Source organism: Lactuca virosa, chromosome 7 (assembly GCF_052849685.1).
Source record: "Lactuca virosa cultivar CGN04683 chromosome 7, Lactuca_virosa_CGN04683_v6, whole genome shotgun sequence".
Lineage (NCBI taxonomy): Eukaryota > Viridiplantae > Streptophyta > Magnoliopsida > Asterales > Asteraceae > Lactuca > Lactuca virosa.
Genome location: NC_136432.1, coordinates 187985099 through 188003154, shown reverse-complemented (window position 1 = coordinate 188003154; position 18056 = coordinate 187985099). Strand labels below are relative to the sequence as shown.

General features: G+C 30.1%; 1 protein-coding gene, 1 long non-coding RNA gene and 2 pseudogenes across 2 annotated transcripts; 3 read left to right on the top strand and 1 right to left on the bottom strand.

The window, feature by feature from the left end:
• Positions 1–381: 381 nt before the first annotated feature.
• On the top strand, positions 382–957 carry LOC145127393 (cytochrome b561 and DOMON domain-containing protein At5g47530 pseudogene; annotated as a pseudogene).
• Positions 958–1551: 594 nt separating this feature from the next.
• Positions 1552–2139, top strand: LOC145127392 (cytochrome b561 and DOMON domain-containing protein At4g17280 pseudogene; annotated as a pseudogene).
• An 81-nt stretch (positions 2140–2220) lies between these two features.
• On the bottom strand, positions 2221–7697 carry LOC145124998 (glycosyltransferase family protein 28). Its single transcript, XM_079060485.1, has 4 exons — positions 7524–7697; positions 6842–7048; positions 2756–2855; positions 2221–2648 (listed from the first exon to the last, which is right to left on the bottom strand). The coding sequence occupies exons 2-4, from the start codon at positions 7022–7024 to the stop codon at positions 2392–2394; spliced, it is 540 nt and encodes a 179-aa protein (XP_078916611.1). The 5' UTR covers positions 7025–7048; positions 7524–7697; the 3' UTR covers positions 2221–2391.
• A 5570-nt stretch (positions 7698–13267) lies between these two features.
• On the top strand, positions 13268–16131 carry LOC145125773 (uncharacterized). The gene is made up of 6 exons (XR_013716151.1): positions 13268–13799; positions 13899–14102; positions 14199–14311; positions 14511–14924; positions 15073–15109; positions 15683–16131. It is a non-coding gene; the product is annotated as an uncharacterized LOC145125773 (long non-coding RNA).
• The last annotated feature ends 1925 nt before the right edge of the window (positions 16132–18056 follow it).

Here is an 18056-nt window from a genome sequence, read left to right as displayed (position 1 = left end):
TTATCACATTCTTTACAACTATGGAGGGTTTTCATGTTGTAAGACTAGAATTCCAACTCAAAAACCTAGAATGACACATAGTAATAGCTAAAAAAACAACTTTTCTAAAGATAACAAGTAGTATTAGAATTTTCCTCAACGTACGAAGGTTATATTGACAATAGCCTTGTAGGTTTTTTTTTCCATATTATCGAAAATGCCATACCAGTGGAAGGTAATAGCTCCAAAGAAACAACTTTTCTAAAGATGGTTTAGTGATGGGTGGGATCAATCATCTATGCACTAAAGTCCTTCATGATGTGAAATTACAAATATACCCTCTCTCCACAATAAATTAGAACACCTCAAGATTCTATAGTCTAAAACTCAACAAACTCCACCATGGCTATAGTTTTAAGCTCTCCATCCATTCTATATGTCTCCACCATTCTCATTGCTCTTTTCTTCTCTACATCTTCTCAAACTTGTTCAAATCACACTTTCACATCCAAAAGATCCTTCACTTCCTGCAAAGACCTTCCATATCTCAATGCTCATCTTCACTGGACTTACTTCAAGTCCACAAATCAATCAAAGATCGCATTCCGGGCCCCACACACTCCAAAGGGGTGGATTGCATGGGCAATTAATCCATACAGAAGAAGCATGGTTGGATCACAAGCACTCATAGCTTTTAAGAATAGTAAAGGCATGATGTCAGCATACACAACAACAATCACAGGGTACAACCCATCAATGCAGCCTAAAAAACTCTCCTTCCATGTTTCAAAGCTTTCAGTCGAGTATGCAAACAATGAGATAACCATTTTTGCGGTTGTGGGTCCACTTGCAAATGGGCCGGTTGTTAACCAAGTGTGGCAAGTTGGGAGCTTGGATCAGAATGGTGTTCCTATGATGCATGAAATGGAGTTTCAGAATCTTCAATCGACTGATGTTATTGATTTTTCGTCTTTTTAAAGTATTGTAATTTATATATTCTCATACACTTATGTTGATGGTGTTCAATGATTGGTAAAATGCACATGTGATCATGTTAACGATGTTAAAAAGCATGGCATGCCATCCTTCTACTAAGATTCCCTAATTGAGTATATGCTATACAAAAGTGAAAATGCCTTTATCTTAAACTTTTTTGCCTTCCCAAAAGATCTTTTTCTTATAATTGTGCCACCATACTTTTACACAATATGCCCCATGTTTGTCTTAATGATAAGGATGAGATACAATAATTATAATGCTACCAATCTGTAAAGAGTACAAGAGTTAAATTACAAGTACTTTTCATAGGGAAGCTTCGAAAGTATTCAACTTAAAAATAAAATAATAATAATAATAATAAAATCTTTAAAGTTGACTTTTTTTGTGATGAAGTCATGTAATTTTTCACACATTTACTGCTTTGATCACATCAAGTAGTTGGTTTATCACACATGATGCACCTCCTATGAGTAAATAAAAGTTTCATGACAACCTACATACACTTATGACTATCAATATAAGTTGTTATTAAGCATTAACAATATCAATAACCTAAGTTTTTTAATTCCATCAATGGCCATAACTATAACCTCCGTCCTCGTCATATTTTTTTATTTTCTTGCATCTCATTTTGATATATCATATGCTCGAATGTGTTCGGAATACAAATTCACATCCAGAAGAATCTACAGTTCTTGTAGGGATCTACCCCATCTATCTGCAGAGCTTCATTGGACCTACAATTCATCAACGGGTATAGCCCGGATCGCGTACAGGGCCCGCCAGGGCCCACGCGGGTGGGTCGCATGGGCGGTTAACCCGAACCAAATAGGCATGGTTGGGTCGGAAGCAATTGTGGCTTTTCATAATGGAAATGGAAGTATGATGGTGTATACGACTTTGATAAATAGTTATAGTCCTTCAATGGTGCCGGGAAATCTTAGTTTTCAAGTTTCGGGTTTATCTGCTGAGTCATCGGTTAATGAGATTGCTATATTTGCTGATGTGGGCCCGTTTGAAGGTGGGTCCGTTGTTAATCAAGTGTGGCAAAGTGGGAATTTGGTTTTGAATGGTGTCCCTCAAATGCATGCGGTTTCACAACAAAATCTTCAATCAACGGGGGAGATTGATTTCTTGTATGATCAGGAAAAGCATAGATAGGAAGTTTGTAAAATATATGTCAATTTTCTGAGTTACATGTAACGCCATATTCAACGACCAAATGGGAAGAATATTCTAGAATAACAAAGATGGGAAGTACTTGTAGGCATAAGAATATGTAATCATTTTTTCTTGTTTGTAGCTCCACAATCGCTTGTGTTTTTACTATGTCTTTTTTTTTACATTATGGATGTAGGAGGAGTTCAATAAATGGGTATAACATAATATCAATATGAAGTTAATTTGATTTGATCAATCGGCAGGAAAACCCAGATGCCGATTGATTAGTTTAGCAACAGGAGTGGCATCACCTGGGTGGTATGGAATGATGGATTCCAATTCCAATGATTGAATGACTTGGTAGAGTGTTTGTGGGTGAGCACAAAATAAATGTTTCCTTTCTGCTAATTCTTCTGCTAACTCACTTTGATGGTTGTCCATTAGGTCTTCATTCACTACCACTATTAAAGGTTTCCCTAGCCTTAATGTCTCAAATATGCTCCCTGAACCTGCCCCACATAAAACTCTAAAAATTCAAACACTCATTATTATTGTTATTATTATTATTATATTGGATAATTGGAAGCATGAAAATTGTAAAGAAACAAAATAATACCTGCATGGCTTATAACAAGAGATGCTGATCTTAAATAGTCTGCAATGCTTGAAGAAAAGGTAAAGTAATCAACAACCAGTAATCCATCTTCACCACTAGACTGCATTTTATGATGCATCAAGATTATTTATACATAAAACATATTCACTCTATGTGCATGTTGCATCAAGTATTTAATTTTGAATCTTATAAACATTATAAAAAGCAAAAGCAATGAAACATCAAAGCGAAAAATTATGTGTCAAAAGAAGTAGATTTGTTTGACAACAAAACTATAGTTTATAAAAACAATTAAAACTGTAATATAGACTAGATGTAATAAGCAGTCATCTAGTCAATGTTATTGAAGTTGATGAAATATACAGATGGAGTTTCCTATAAGATTAAAGTCTTAAGGTCTACGGATTGCATTTTTAAGTTGAACAAAACATACAGGGGGCACAAAAAAATTCCCCACAATATATTTCCTAAATAAAAAAATTAGAAATTCCGATTTTATTAAATATGACAAATTAGTCTAAGGATTGCATTTTAAAGTTGACCTCTTTGATCTTTCATTTTCCGAAAGCGATATTTTCAATCTTAACATCCATAACTACTTCTTTTCTACACTACACATCAAATCATCCTCACTCATTTTATTAAGCAACTCGGTCTTCAAGAGTTTTATTGCAGAAAAACATATTTCAATCGTAGCAGTAGCAACAAGAAAACCAAAATTACCTATAGACCAAAGGAAAAGAACGATGTTTTTATGTTTCCACCATCAAACCAGAAAGGTCCATAATTCCTTTCAAGTTAACAAATTTGCCATCATGTAGCAAAAAATGATAACAGATATCAAGCTGGCCAACAAGATATACCATTTTGCGAATCATTAAAATCATTTTAGTGTATCTCACTTGACTTCAACAAATTTGATTTACCAAACCTAGAAAGTGAATCACAAAAACTCAACGACACTGTTTTCTAGCAATTTTGTGCTTACTTTACTACATCGATCCCCAAATTCTTAAATTTACATATCCAAAACCGTGTTAAAAATCACTACTTCAAAATGATGTTGATTACTACTCTTGGTCATAAGACTTCTTGGAGTAACATAATATTCTGACATTTCCACAATTCCATTATTATATTTTTGACAAAAAGAATATACATTCTTCAAAACTGAATGAAACCTATCATTTCTTAAAGCTTTTAATGAGTTATTTGTTCCTTTTATGAATAAGTCGCTTCCAAAATATTTTGATCTTTTCTTTGAAGATGTTTTGACAAGGTATTTGATCTTTTCTTTGAAGATGTTTTGACAAGGTATCCGTTAGGCCTAAAATTTCAACATCAAGTGTACATAAAATACGAAATCAAGCATCTTGAAATGTGACAAAAGAAAAATCATTGTCATATTTCAAGTCATTTGATTTCGTGTTTTATTTACACTTGATATGGAAAATTTTAGGCTTAACGGATACATTGTCAAAATATATTTAAGAAATGATGAGTTTCATTCAAGTTTAAAGAAGGTATATTATTTTTGTCAAAAAAATTAGTATTAGAATTGTGGAAATGTTGGAAGATTATGTTACTCCAAGAAGCCATACGACCAAAAATTACTAACCAACATCACTTTGTAGTTGTTATTTTTAACACGATTTTAGATAAACAAAGTTCATGAAATTGATGATCGACGTAGTGAAGTAAGCACGAAATTACTAGAAAACATGGCGGCTTTGAGTATTTGTGATTATTTTTTAGGTTTGATAAATCGAAGTTGTAAAAGTAAATAAGATGCACCAAAACTATTTTAATGATTCGTAAAGGATGCATCTTAGTCAACTTGATATCTATCATCATTGTTTGCTACATGATAACAAAGATGCTATCATGCTAACATGAAGAGAATTGTCGGCCTTTCTCGTTTGATGGTGAAAACAAGAAAACATCATTTTTTTTCTTTGGTTAATTATTTAAAGCTAACTTTGGTTTTGCATGTCGTGACCGAAACGGTTTAAATATGTTTTTGTACAATAAAACTCTTGAAAACCGATTTGTATAATAAAATGAGTGACAACTTTATGACTGTTGTTTTGATTTGTAGTGTAGAAAAGAAAACACTTATGCATGTTAAAGATTGAAAATGTGATTAGTCGCTTTCGAAAATGAAAAAATAAAGAGGTCTACTTTAAAATGTAATCTCTAGAATCATTTGTCATATTTAATGAAATCGTAATTTTTAATTATTTTTATGTTATATATTATGGGGAAAAATTTTGTACCACCCTGCTTTTTTTTTCCTTTTTTCCTGGATACGCCCCTAATTTGATTTGAGAACATTCATACATGATTCCGAAATGAAAAAAAAAACATCCTCGAGGAGAAAATATATGCAAAGAGGTCTTTGCAACCTTCGTACCGTTGATTTTTCTCAAGCAAACCTTGGAGGTAATATGAATCCCTTTAATCCCACTTGATTTAATAAATATAACTGGTTTGAATAGTGTTGAAAAAGGTGCATTATTTTGTATTCCATGTAACTTATTCAAAGTACAAGGATGAATCTAGGGAAAGGTGAAGATACTTTTGTTAAGAACCAATTTAGAAGTTGAGGTGCTTACAAAACCTAACAAATCAATTCAAAGTGCTTTTGATCACCGGCCTATAAAAACCAAAAAATAATATCATACCCACTTGCTTGCTTCTCTGTATTGTCTATACAATGTTTGAGGTGTCCTTTAAATCAAGGGTTGCAAACACGAGACTATGATAAAAGTCAAGAATCAAGTAATAAAGGAAATTTTCTCAAACTTCTTGAATGGTTAGCGAAACATAATGAGATGTTAATAAGGTTGGGCTACAAGAACAAAAATATGACAAAGCTAACAATGTCAATAGTGATATCAATAGCCTTAAAACTCTAATCTTAAAATAACTTCATTTGTGTATTATGTTCACTGTTTGGCTCATCAACTTCAACTAACACTTGTTCTAGTTTCAGGAAAAAAAAAGAGCATTGATTATGGTTGGATTTTTAAAATACTTGTGAAGTTAATGAATGTTATTAAAGTTCCTTGTAAGAGAAAAAAATGTTGAGAGAAGCTTAAGCTCAAATGGTTGAATAAACCTTTGATGATGGTGAACTTGGAAGTGACAAAGGATTTAATAAAAAAACTTAGTTTGGGAAGATCACGTGATACTCTAGGGAATCTCACTATAAATCGATCTGAATGTTATTTCTTTATATATCATATAGTACGTGAATTACTTGATAATAATAAAGGTGTCCCTTCAAGTTCATATGATCAACTAAAACCGATGTCGTTAACTATGCACTTGAGTTTTCAATTTTATATTCTTGATATATTTGATGAAAATTATTTTTGGTGTAGCAAATCATTTGAAGATTGCTTTACAATGAAAAGATCAAAACATAGTTAATGTCATGTCTTTGTGACGTTAACAAAACTACGATTGCGTCAAATAAGATATTATGGATGGGAAACTCTCTTGAGTTCGCTCATATCTTTTTTGTGAGAAAAGTTCCATTGAAGCTCCCAAGATGGAAGATGTACATGTTAAACCTAGTAAACTACACACCACAAATCTTCATCATTTTAGAGTGAAATTCTTTTTGCGATCATTAATTTGTAACTTCAAGGAATAAAAAAAATCGATTTGATGAGGTTAATTTGAAAAAACGCACAAAAAATAATAGATTCAAGGGATTAAAGGATCTTAAAGAACTCTTTAAGGATTAAACTTATTACATACTTGAGGTTGGCTTTTTGAAATACTTGCAAACATAAAGAATTTGCAAAATTTCTTATTACAATTTGATGAGTTTATTTATATGTTTTCAAAGTGACTTATTTAAACCTTAGCCTATTCCACAACAAGTCGTTGACTTAACATGTAACAATGTATTACTAACAAAATATTATTTTTATTTTAAATAGTGTATTCAACCCTCTTTCTACAATACTTTTGTGATATAGATATAATTCTACTCTAAAGGTATGCTATACCTCCATATAACTCAATGAACTAAAAGTAGAATAATAGAAAACATAAGTATATATAATATAGTACCTTTTTAGGGATGTAGGATCCGCGACCCATTTGAATGACAAGGTGAGTGTATCCTTTCTTTGACAATTCTTCTTTAACTTGGTCAGTATCCACACTTCTAACAAGAGAATCAAAAGATGTTGTGCCAACAGTCACAAAAACAATTCTCTTTGATTTAAAATTGTTATCACTACTACTCTCCATCTTGTTATACTGTGTTTTTCACTCCTGTCAAAACAATAAAAAAGAAAAGCATAGAAATTAAAAGTAGCAAATAGCTATAAGGTAACTCCCCACCTATGTGATACTTATTATAGTTGTGAAAAGTAGCTAAACTAGTATCACAAATAACAATTTACAATTATCCTAAATAGGAAATTAAGATAATAAGATATGTGCAGTATAGTAACAGATGAGCACTAAAGCTATGAAGAAGCATGATCCATAATAATATAAATGAATTGCTGTAATGCAGCTCGATTCCACACAGTGAACTACTGAAATCAGATTGATCAAATAATTACTATTTGGGTTTTATATTCGCAATCAAATGATGCAAAATTGGTTAACTTTGGCGATAAAAAATCAAAATTGTGTACACGATGTTGATGAAATCTAGGGATTCAGAATTCAAATTATGCTTAAAACCACTTTCAAGTTCCGAATGCCCAAAATAGTAAGAAACATGAATCGTGTGACTAACCTTATCTGTCCATGCTCGATTTCTAGTTGTAGGTCGAATCCTAGGCTTCAATTTCGAGTTTCTTCCCTTCGATTTTTTAGATTCGATGGTGTTGTTGAATGGTTGAAGAGAGAGGAATCAGTGAATTACCGATTACGATTTCCTAGGGTTTAACTTTTGACAAAAGTACAAAAAGTCAACGGGATGTAGCTGAACGTTAACCTGATTAAAGCCAATAGTGGGCTTATTTTGTTTTCAACTTTTAAGCGTAATGTACCCAACTCTCAAAGTCCAATAGCCTTAGCCTAAATTTCGTTGTGGGTCTGCTTAGCCTATTAAAAAGTTCCGAAGATAAGTAGAGATAAAATGTAATTGGATAAGTGAATAATTTAAATTGCACGTTTAGATAATCAAAATTTTGGATTGATTTGAATAAAACTGAATAAATAGTTTGGATTTTGGATTGGTACTGAATATGTAATAAAGAATCGAATAGTCCAAAAAAAACCGAATAAAATTATAATTTATATTAATTTATATTTTGTATGTTTAATATAAATCTTTAAATTTATTAGTTGTAAGTTATGTCTTTAACACTTTATAGTAACTAATAGAGTTTGGTTGATTTAAACTTTTTTTTTAAATCATATAAAGGCATAAAGCAACAAAATATTAAAGGTAAATAATCTCAAACCTTAGGCGCATGTTCCCAAGTCAGCAATTCAAATTATTATATCATACATACTTATAAAGCTAGCATTTTTTCTTGAATCTCATGCATTTGAAACTCCCTTTTTTAACTTCCTTTCACCACATTCATTTGAAACTCTCATGACTTTTCAATTTCTTTATAATAATATTATAAATAAGTTAAATAATGTTCTATAAACAAGAAAGGGTGTTTTATTACAATGTCTTCATCCCACATCGATGGTGAGAGTAAACAAAAGAATGTTTCCTCTTTTATAAATAGGAAAGGTTGTGAAATGTTTCAAATGGATCAAACCATGAGAACTTCCTCATGCCTACCTTTGTAGGATTTTGAAGGTATTATTTGGTGAGATTGTCTATATTAGCAAGTGTCCAGTTAACTTTTAGAATTCCAAAAATGGTTTTAAACCGAATTTTTTCAGGTTTAAACCGTGTTTCAGTTAGAAAAAAAATTATGTGGTTGGGTATATTAAGTTGAACCGGAGCTGGATCAATTTTGACCGATAAAGGAATCATTTTCCTTTCACAACAAACATTTGAAACTCCCATGATTTTTCAAATTATTTATAATAATATTATAAATAAGTTACATAATTTTATATAAATATAAAAAAGCATCTACCTAAACCTAAAATTATAACTATTTGGAAAATCACTTTGATTCAAAAGCACGAAATATATACAAACCGGGTTTCACTAGAAAAAAAATATGTAGTTTGGTATATTTAGTTGAATCGGTTCGAGTTTGATCTATTTAGACCATAAAAGAAGCATTTTCCTTTCACTACATACATTTGAAACTCCAATGATTTTTCAAATTGTTTCCAATGATATATTAAAAAAGTTACATAATGTTATATAAATATAAAAAAACATCTACCTAAACATAAAATTATAATTGTTTGAAAATTCGATTTGATCAAAAGAACGATATATATACGCATATTATATTTTATAAATGAATTCTTTTTATAATGAACTTTTGAATTTTGAAAATACATATAAACAAACTTTCTATATTAAGTACCTAACTGAATTTATGATTTTAGAATTGAACAAAAAGTTATTCAATAAAAACTTACTTTTTTGGATAGCAACTTACGAGATTATAGAAAAATGGAACTATTGAACAATAAATAAAGGGTAAACAAGAGAGAGGGTGTTTTAATAAATAAGTTGAATAATGTTTTATAAACAAGAAAGTGTGTTTTATTACAATGTCTTCATCCCACATCGATGGTGAGAGTAAACAAGAGAACGTTTCCTCTTCTATAAATAGGAAAGGTTGTGAAATGTTTCAAAGGGACCAAACCATGAGAACTTCCTTATGCCTACCTTTTTAGGATGTTGAGGGTATTCTTTGGTGAGATTGTCTTTATTGGCAACTATCCATTTAAGTTTTAGAATCCCGAAAATGGTTTTGAACAAGATTTTTTTAGGTTCAAACAGAGTTTCAGTTGAAAAACCGTTATGTAGTTTGGTATATTGAGTTGAATCGGTCTGAGTTTGATCAATTTGGACCGATAAAGGAAGCATTTTACTTTCAGCACATACATTTGAAACTCATATGATTTTTCAAATTGTTTCTAATAACATTATAAATAAGTTACCTAAACATAAAGTTATAATTGTTTGAAAAATAAATTTGATTCAAAAACACAAAATATATACAAACCGGGTTTCAATAGAAAAAACGGTATGTAGTTTGGTATATTAAGCTGAATCGGTTCGAGTTTGATCGATTTGGACCGATAAATGAAGCATTTTCCTTTCACCCATACATTTGAAACTCCCATGATTATTCAAATTGTTTATAATAATATTATAAGTTACATAATGTTATATAAATATAAAAAAATCTACCTAAACATAAAATTATAATTGTTTGAAAAATCACTTTGATTCAAAAGCACGAAATATATACTCGATTATATTTTATAAATGAATTCATTTTATAATGACATTTTGAATCATGAAAATACATATAAACAAACTTTCTATATTAAGTACCTAACTGAATTTATGATTTTAGGATTTAACAAAAAGTTATTCAATAAAAACTTAATTTTTTATAGCAACTTACGAGATTACTGAAAAATGGAACTATTGAACAATAAATTTTCTGGATAACGTTTTATTTTTATTATTTAATATTTTATTTAACAAAATGAAATTAATGGCAAATAAAGAAATGAGTTTAATTAAAATGTCTTCATCCTAAATTGATCGTGAGAGCAAACAAGAGAATGTATTCTCCTCTATATATAGGAAAAGTTATGAAATATTTCAAAGGGACTAAGCCATGAGATCTTCCTTGCATCTAACTTTGTAGGACGTTGAGTGTATTCTTTGGTGAGATTGTCTTTGTCGACAAGTGACCAATTAAATTTTAGAATTTCGAAAATGATTTTGGACCGTATTTTTTAGATTTGGATCGAGTTTAATAAGGATCTGAGTGTCTTCTAGATGAGTTAGGCAAACTCGCTTCCATTGAAGGCTGAGTTTAAGTAACATGTCGTGTATTTGGTTGTGTTAGCCAAGTTTTACAACTCTGTATGTAATACAATTTAAAGTTTTAACCTTATAAAAGACGTCACTATTATCATATGTTCTACATAATTATGGTAATATTTATGATACAAAACATTTTTTTTACTATTTAAGATAAAAAGTTGTCTCTATTATCATATGTTGTACATAATGATAAATTTTAAGATAGATAAAAAGGTGTCTCTATTATCGTATTTTCTACATAATGATAATATTTAATATAAACGTTTTAATTTAATATGAAATTATTATTTAATAGATAACAATAACGATTTATTTATTTTTAATTTTTTTTTCTATTTTAATCATATAACTTTGTATATGCAAAACAACTTCAAGTTCCAACCTTATCTCTTATAATATAGTTCAACATTATAACAATACTAAAAATCATTTTTTATATTTTTTATGAAATTATTATTTAATTGTTAATAACAATGATTTAGTTATTTTTAATATAAAATATTTTTTTATATCCCACGCAACGCGCGGGCATTCGCCTAGTATCTTATAAAGCTAGCATTTTTCCTTGAACCTCATGCATTTGAAACTCCCAAAACTATATAAAATCATTTTTGCTCACACCACATTCATTTGAAACCTCCATCTTTTAACTAATACAACTCAAAAGTCTTCTTAATAATGATTTACCACTCAAAAGTTGTATAACCTATATTATGATTAATAAGCACTTAATGAAACGTTTACTATAAAAGGATTAATCTTTTTGGTAGACATGCATACAAATCACATATAAACTTCATAAAGAAACAAGCTTAAAGGTTTTTTTTATTGGTTTGAGGTCTTATGACCACTTTTCGAGATATATTATTATGTTATAGCTTTTAAATTGTAAGTTTGTTATATACTAATTATTTATATATTTTTCTTGGTTTTGGATTCTTTTAATACAATTGTTGTATGATGTGCTTTAATCGTTAATATATATTAGACCAGATAGATGTTATCTATCATATGTTATATACTGTGATGTAGATAATATTTAATTAGATATGTTAAATATTATCGTTTGTTTTGTACCGCTTCAAAAAAGTAACTAAGTAAAATTGTGAATATTTCAAATTTTCCATGTAATTCTGAAAGATATATTTTTCTTTTTACCGCATGTATTTGAAATTCTCATTACTTTTCAATTTCTTTATAATAATCATTATATATTGGTTAATAATGTTAAATAGGTGTAAAACGCTAATTGTAATCCTAAAATTAACTAAATTTGAATATTAAATTAACATATTTTACTTATACTTAGTTTTGATATGTTATTTCTTAAATTGTCAGTTTAAAGTCATAACTTTTGAATAATTTATATAAAATACTTAAATTGTTAATTTAAATACAGTGTTAAAGTACTAACTTAAATGAAATTTTCAATTAAACTTAAAGAAAATCCAATGATTATTTTGTAAATAGTTATAAATTATAAATTATAGTGTTAAATGTAAAAACTAAATTGTAATCTCAAATCAATTAAAATATTTCCTAAAACTATTTTTATAAACATTAATAATTTCTAAATAAGTATCTTACAAATAACTTATAACGATAATAGTTAAAAATAATATTGTAACTTATAAAAATAAAAACAATGTTTGATGTTTTAAATAACTACAGTAATAAAAATTAAAAAGTTAATCAAATGTAGTTTTTAAAATGACGATTAAGGCTATATAGTTTTAATAGATTTAATATGATCCTATAATTCAAAATAATTAATATTTTATACTAAATTAGTATAAGAATTATTATATCAAAGTTAACTATGATATTTTTATATTTAAACAACATATATTTTAAATTTATAATTGTATTTTGCGCAACGTGCGGGTATTCGTCTAGTATATATATATATATTAAAGCTCATGGCATGTTTCAACAGTACATTTTTCCTCATTCTTATTTTTGCCACTTTATTCTGCTACTTCATATTTTTGCCACATAAATTTTTCAAATTGGCAGTTTGGCCCTTGGTCAATGCTGGGGATTCGTGTCAACGAGCCTTCACCGACTCTGATGCTTCTCACCGCCATTCTTTTAATTTACAGCTTCTCCACATAAAAGAATCCATTATTCTTCTACCATGATGCTTCTCATCGCCATTCTTTTAATTTACAGCTTCTCCACATAAAAGAATCCATTATTCTTCTACCAAACAACCTTTCACTTCCTTCCTTCTCTTATTTCTCTCCCGGTTTTGATAGGCTTAAGAGCCGCGCTGTTGTCCCACCTTTTTTGCTTCATTCAGGGGGTGTTTGGGATATCTTTTTGCCTTCAAAAGTCCTTTTTGCAAAAAGACTTTTTGTAAAATGACTTTTTACAAAAGATGTTTTTAATAATATGTTTGGATTAGCTTTTGAATAATTTAAGTGTCAAGGGGTTGAAAAGTTACAAAAGACACGAATACCTGACTTTTCAAAATGTTTCTTTTCCTTCTTTCTCAAAAGTTGGTTTTAAAAGATCTTTTTGGAAAAGATAGGGCCAAAAGTGGGTTAAAAAGATAAAACAATTAGAGAAGGACTTTTTTTGGGAACTGATTCACCTCTAATCGTGTTTCTTCCAGGTGATTGTTGTCGGAGATGATGGAAAACATAAGTAGAAAGATGCGGCCCTTTGTATTCCTCAAATTTCCCTCTGAAGTTTTTTTCCCTCGATTTAAGGCTCACCGTCTTCTCACCTGGTAGAAGTTTTCTTCGATCAATGATCCCCACCCCATGTCAAGTTGATTGTCTGCGATTTTGTTATCCCCGACTATCGGTTTTCGATTTGGGAGAAACCCCAGATGTTATCGTCGAGGTTCTGAAAGAGTGAATCCTCGATTTAACGTTTTTCGTCTTCTTACGTGATGAGGTCGACGCCTACTACAACGAAGGCTGGTCGGAGGGAGTTATCGCCGTCGTCATACCCGGGAATTGATAGTCGATTTCGGTGAAATCCCAGATGTAGTCGTTCAGATTTCCTCCGGAAATGCTTCGACTATCTCTACTCTTCGCCAACTCAAAACTTCTTCATCTTACAGCAAGTTTTCTCTAACCCATTCTAATTTCACAATTTGTACACCAAATCAGCTTTTCCTATTTCGTTTCAGGATGTTTACCCTTTTTCTTTATTTTTCAGTCTGAAAATCGACTGTTTTCTTTTTCTATTTGGGTGAATTTTGTTGTTTTAGTGCCCTGCATGCCATCAGGAATTACTAGATAAGTATTTCTTTTTTCATCTTTTTTATCATTTCATTTCGTTTATCATGTTTCAGTTCCATGAAAATCTTGAATACCTTGGATTTACAGATTTTAGTGCTCTGGATGCCATGAAGATTTATCAGTTAAGTATTTTTTTCTATCTTTTTAATCATTTATTTCATTTTTCACGTTTCAATTCTATGAAGTTCTGCTCAAGCGACAATGGATTGAGTTTCAGAAGGATCACAAGTATGGGATACACTTCATCAAATTCTCTTGCCTGATGATGTCGTCCGACTGATGAAAAGTGACGCAAATTCTTTGATTTTTGATTTTAAAGCAGTTGTAAAGGTATCATGATTTTTATTGTTTTTTTAATAGTTTCATGGACGGCTTTGTCTATAGTTGTGATTGTCGTCATTTTTAGGTATTTAATGAGTCAAATGAGAGGGTACCAAAAATATATACAATCTGCAAACGGGCTTTTGTTCTTCCTGGTCTTGGTAATTTTTTTGACTTTTTTTATGTTCTTTTATCTTTGTTCCTGCAGGGAATTTGATCACTTGCCTCCATCATAACCCAAGAACAAGATTCAGTTATACCCCAACCACTTCATATTGACATTTGAAATAGAGTCTTACTACGCACCCCAACTGCTCGATGAAATGCTTGAACTAGGATGCCTAGAAGAGATCAGTTTTTTTCTTCTGGAAATATAGAAAAAAAAAAGTAATTGCTTGAGTTTAGGACATGTATTCATTTTGTGTTAACATTTTTTGCTTGGTTTTAATTTTATCTGATTATAACATTTACTATTTAGTAATAAGTTTTCATCATCAACATTTGTATGTTGTTTTTTGTAAAATTGTTGGTTATACACTTATGTTTAACCATCTTTGCTCCTCCATGGGAAACAGCTGATTTCTATTCAGAGAGATACAACGAGTTGTTCCCTCTTTACAAGGTTTTGCTTTAACTGCTTTAACTTATCATTGAAGGTTATTCTGTTATTATGTTTTTTGTTTAATTTTAAGGATTAGATTGTGGATGCTTTAGGTCAATTTGACTTCATTACAAGTTTTAATTTTAATGCCATTTGGAAATTTATGCAGATGATGAAGCCAAGTTGACTCTTCATGGGTTGGCCAGGTACGTTTATCCATGACAAAGTTGGATGCTATTTTTTGCTATATTAGATACATTCATTCCATTGTAATGAAAGGAATGTGCAATTTGGTTTTATTTTTACTGTAATCAGTTCATTTATAAATTGTTATTGCATCTCTTGCACTTCACAAACGGTTATATTTAAGTAGTTTTACGTATAAAATTTAATAAATGATAACATAGGTATAAATTCAATCAATATCCTCTTTAATGATGAATTCCAACAAAAGGTGCTGACATTTTTGGTTAGGTCGGTTCCAACCACAGGATGAAGCCCATGCTGATTTGTATTTGACGTATTAAGAGACATTGTTAATTTGTTATTTGACGTATTTTACCTTTTGATTCTTCTTAATTTTTATAATATTTTTTGCTTTGTTCTTATTTTTTTATTTTTTTTGTTAATTTGTTATTTTTAACTTTTTGACCAGGCCTTTTTTTTTAGTTTTTACTTTCTCTATATCATATTAGACGTGTGTAAAGAACGTAAGTAAAGTGCTATTATTGGTATTACTATTAACTTTGCTTCCTAACCATGATATCACTTATATACAGGTGTGACTTATAATTTGACTTGGGGCAGGGACACGGCTGAAAATTTGAAGATTAAGCTCAAACTTTTGACTTGGAGAAGAGAATACTCAAAATGGATTTGACAGAAGTTTAAACATGTTTGAGAGGAAAGGGTATAGCTAGAAAGTTGAAGGTCGGCAGATGGTTAAAGAGTTTGAGAGGTAGGGGCATAATTGGGCAGTTGAAGGTTAGGTTGAAGGTAAGCAGAAATTCAAGACTTGGTGTAGATTAAAGTCAAAATAGGAAATATTATCATGCTCTGGATGACCTTTTAATATAATGCAAGGAAGTATGAATTTCATATATATAATGAACAACATGTATGCAAAAGAACCATAAATTCGAAACAAACACGTCTGAAAAAACCTTTCTGACCCATGCGAAGCATGGGTCCTTTTCCTAGTTTTAATCATTTGATGAATCTTATTTCATATTTTTTTTTTAATCCGAATAGCCCATTTGCTGGATTCTTTTTTTTTTCTGGCGAGATTTTTATGTCCTTTTGATGAATTATAATTTCAATTTATAACCATTTGTTGTTGAACTGTCTCTATGAGACGATCAATTTTATGTTCAATTACTTCTAAGTTTTTTTTTTAATGTTTATGCTCAATTTGATGTCTTAGTATTTTTATATATATATATATATATATATATATATATATATATATATATATATATATATATATATTTGTAGTTACCTTTTAGAAACCAAATTGCAAAAACTAATCCAACTAAATCGTAATTTGGTTGGTTCGGATCTGATTTTAATTAAATTTGTACTATTTGGATCAACATATTAAGAACCAGAATCAATTGGGATTTATTTGATCGGATCGAACCGGTCCATCCAAACGAACACCACTAAATGTAAGAAACATCAAACTATTGAGTTTTTAACCAATCATTCGTAATTGGGTAAATTTTTTGCCATATACTCAGTTGTTTGGAAAATATTTACTGAAATATAATAAAATTAAATTGGAAATCAATTTTTAATTAAATAAATAATAACACTAGGGAAAGTAGTCCCTCCCCGTCTCATTTGTCAATGCTTACCGTTGCTAATTAACCCTTCCGTTCCGAATTATGATAGACTCACTATTAAAACAAAACTACTGAAGGGCATCATTTTTGCTTAATGCAGAAAAACGCAAAGGTTATGAAAATGTTCTACTCAATGACCAATCGGCCATGAAAAAAGTCGTCGCAAACCAACCTATTTTTGTCACCATTCAAGATGTTTATATGGATTTTTCAGTTCAATGTGCTATCCATCTAAGATGTTCAAATCATTATAAATGGATTTAACTTTTAATCGATTAACAATTGGATGTGTTTAGTGGTTATTGTCATTGTGCAACAAATTTGGACAATGGGATGCTTGGAGTTAGGTACGGAACTGAACTCAAAATAGAAAATATTATTGAATAGTGTAGACCTCTTGTGGTGTAGACACCTGGCGAATCCAATGTATCACAAGTGGGTGTATGGCCCACTCAAAAATAGCTCCCATAGAAAATTTTAGCAAAAAAAGTTTTTGTTATGTAATGAACAATTGGGCCCCAGTTAAGTTTTCTTTGGCACCCATTTGTAACGTCTCAATTTTCAAACTAAATTTTTCATTTTTAAATAATATAAACACCCATTTTTAATAAAGTTGCATTCAGATCAAACCATTTATTTGTTCATAAGCCATTATTCACAAATCATAGTTATAAAAAGAAAATGTGGAATCTCAAATCATAAAATTGTTTATGTGTGTGTACAGTCCCGCCTTATCAATCCGATAAGTACATACAAAATATTTAATCCACAACTGTAAGCACAAAGTTTAGTAAGTTCCCCAAAATATCATATACAACACATCATAATAATCAGTTATGGATTATCAGCGGTAGGCCTGTCAATGGGGCGGGTTTTGACCCTGATTTGCTCCAAACCCGTAAGAATTTTACGCGTTTGGATTTTAATTTCGATTCGTTTACCCGTTTACGATCCATACCCGTTTACCCTATTAATAAATGGGTCGGGTATGGATCATTGTCGATCCGCTCCACTTATAATCTGCCCCATTATATATATATATATATATATATATATATATATATATATATATATATATATATATATATATATATATATATATATGACAACAAAATATACAACTCGATGTCCAAGTAAAATGTGATTTTTATTGTATTGGACTTTGAGTATTAATTAATGTACATCTTGTTTAAGTAGATATTTTATCTTTTTGAGAAATATTACTTTCTGGAACCCATAAAAATTATGAAAATTTAATATTATAAAAGGGTCGGGTTAATGGGTCGGGTATTCATTGATCCGGTGGATA

Excerpts from the sequence above, each read along its gene's own strand:
- LOC145124998 (XM_079060485.1), bottom strand. The coding sequence starts at position 7,024 with ATGGAGAGTAGTAGTGATAACAATTTTAAATCAAAGAGAATTGTTTTT. Across the intron at positions 2,856-6,841 it reads GATCCTACATCCCTAAAAAG|TCTAGTGGTGAAGATGGATT; the intron begins GTACTATATTAT and ends CATAAAATGCAG. Across the intron at positions 2,649-2,755 it reads TCTTGTTATAAGCCATGCAG|GTTCAGGGAGCATATTTGAG; the intron begins GTATTATTTTGT and ends TATGTGGGGCAG.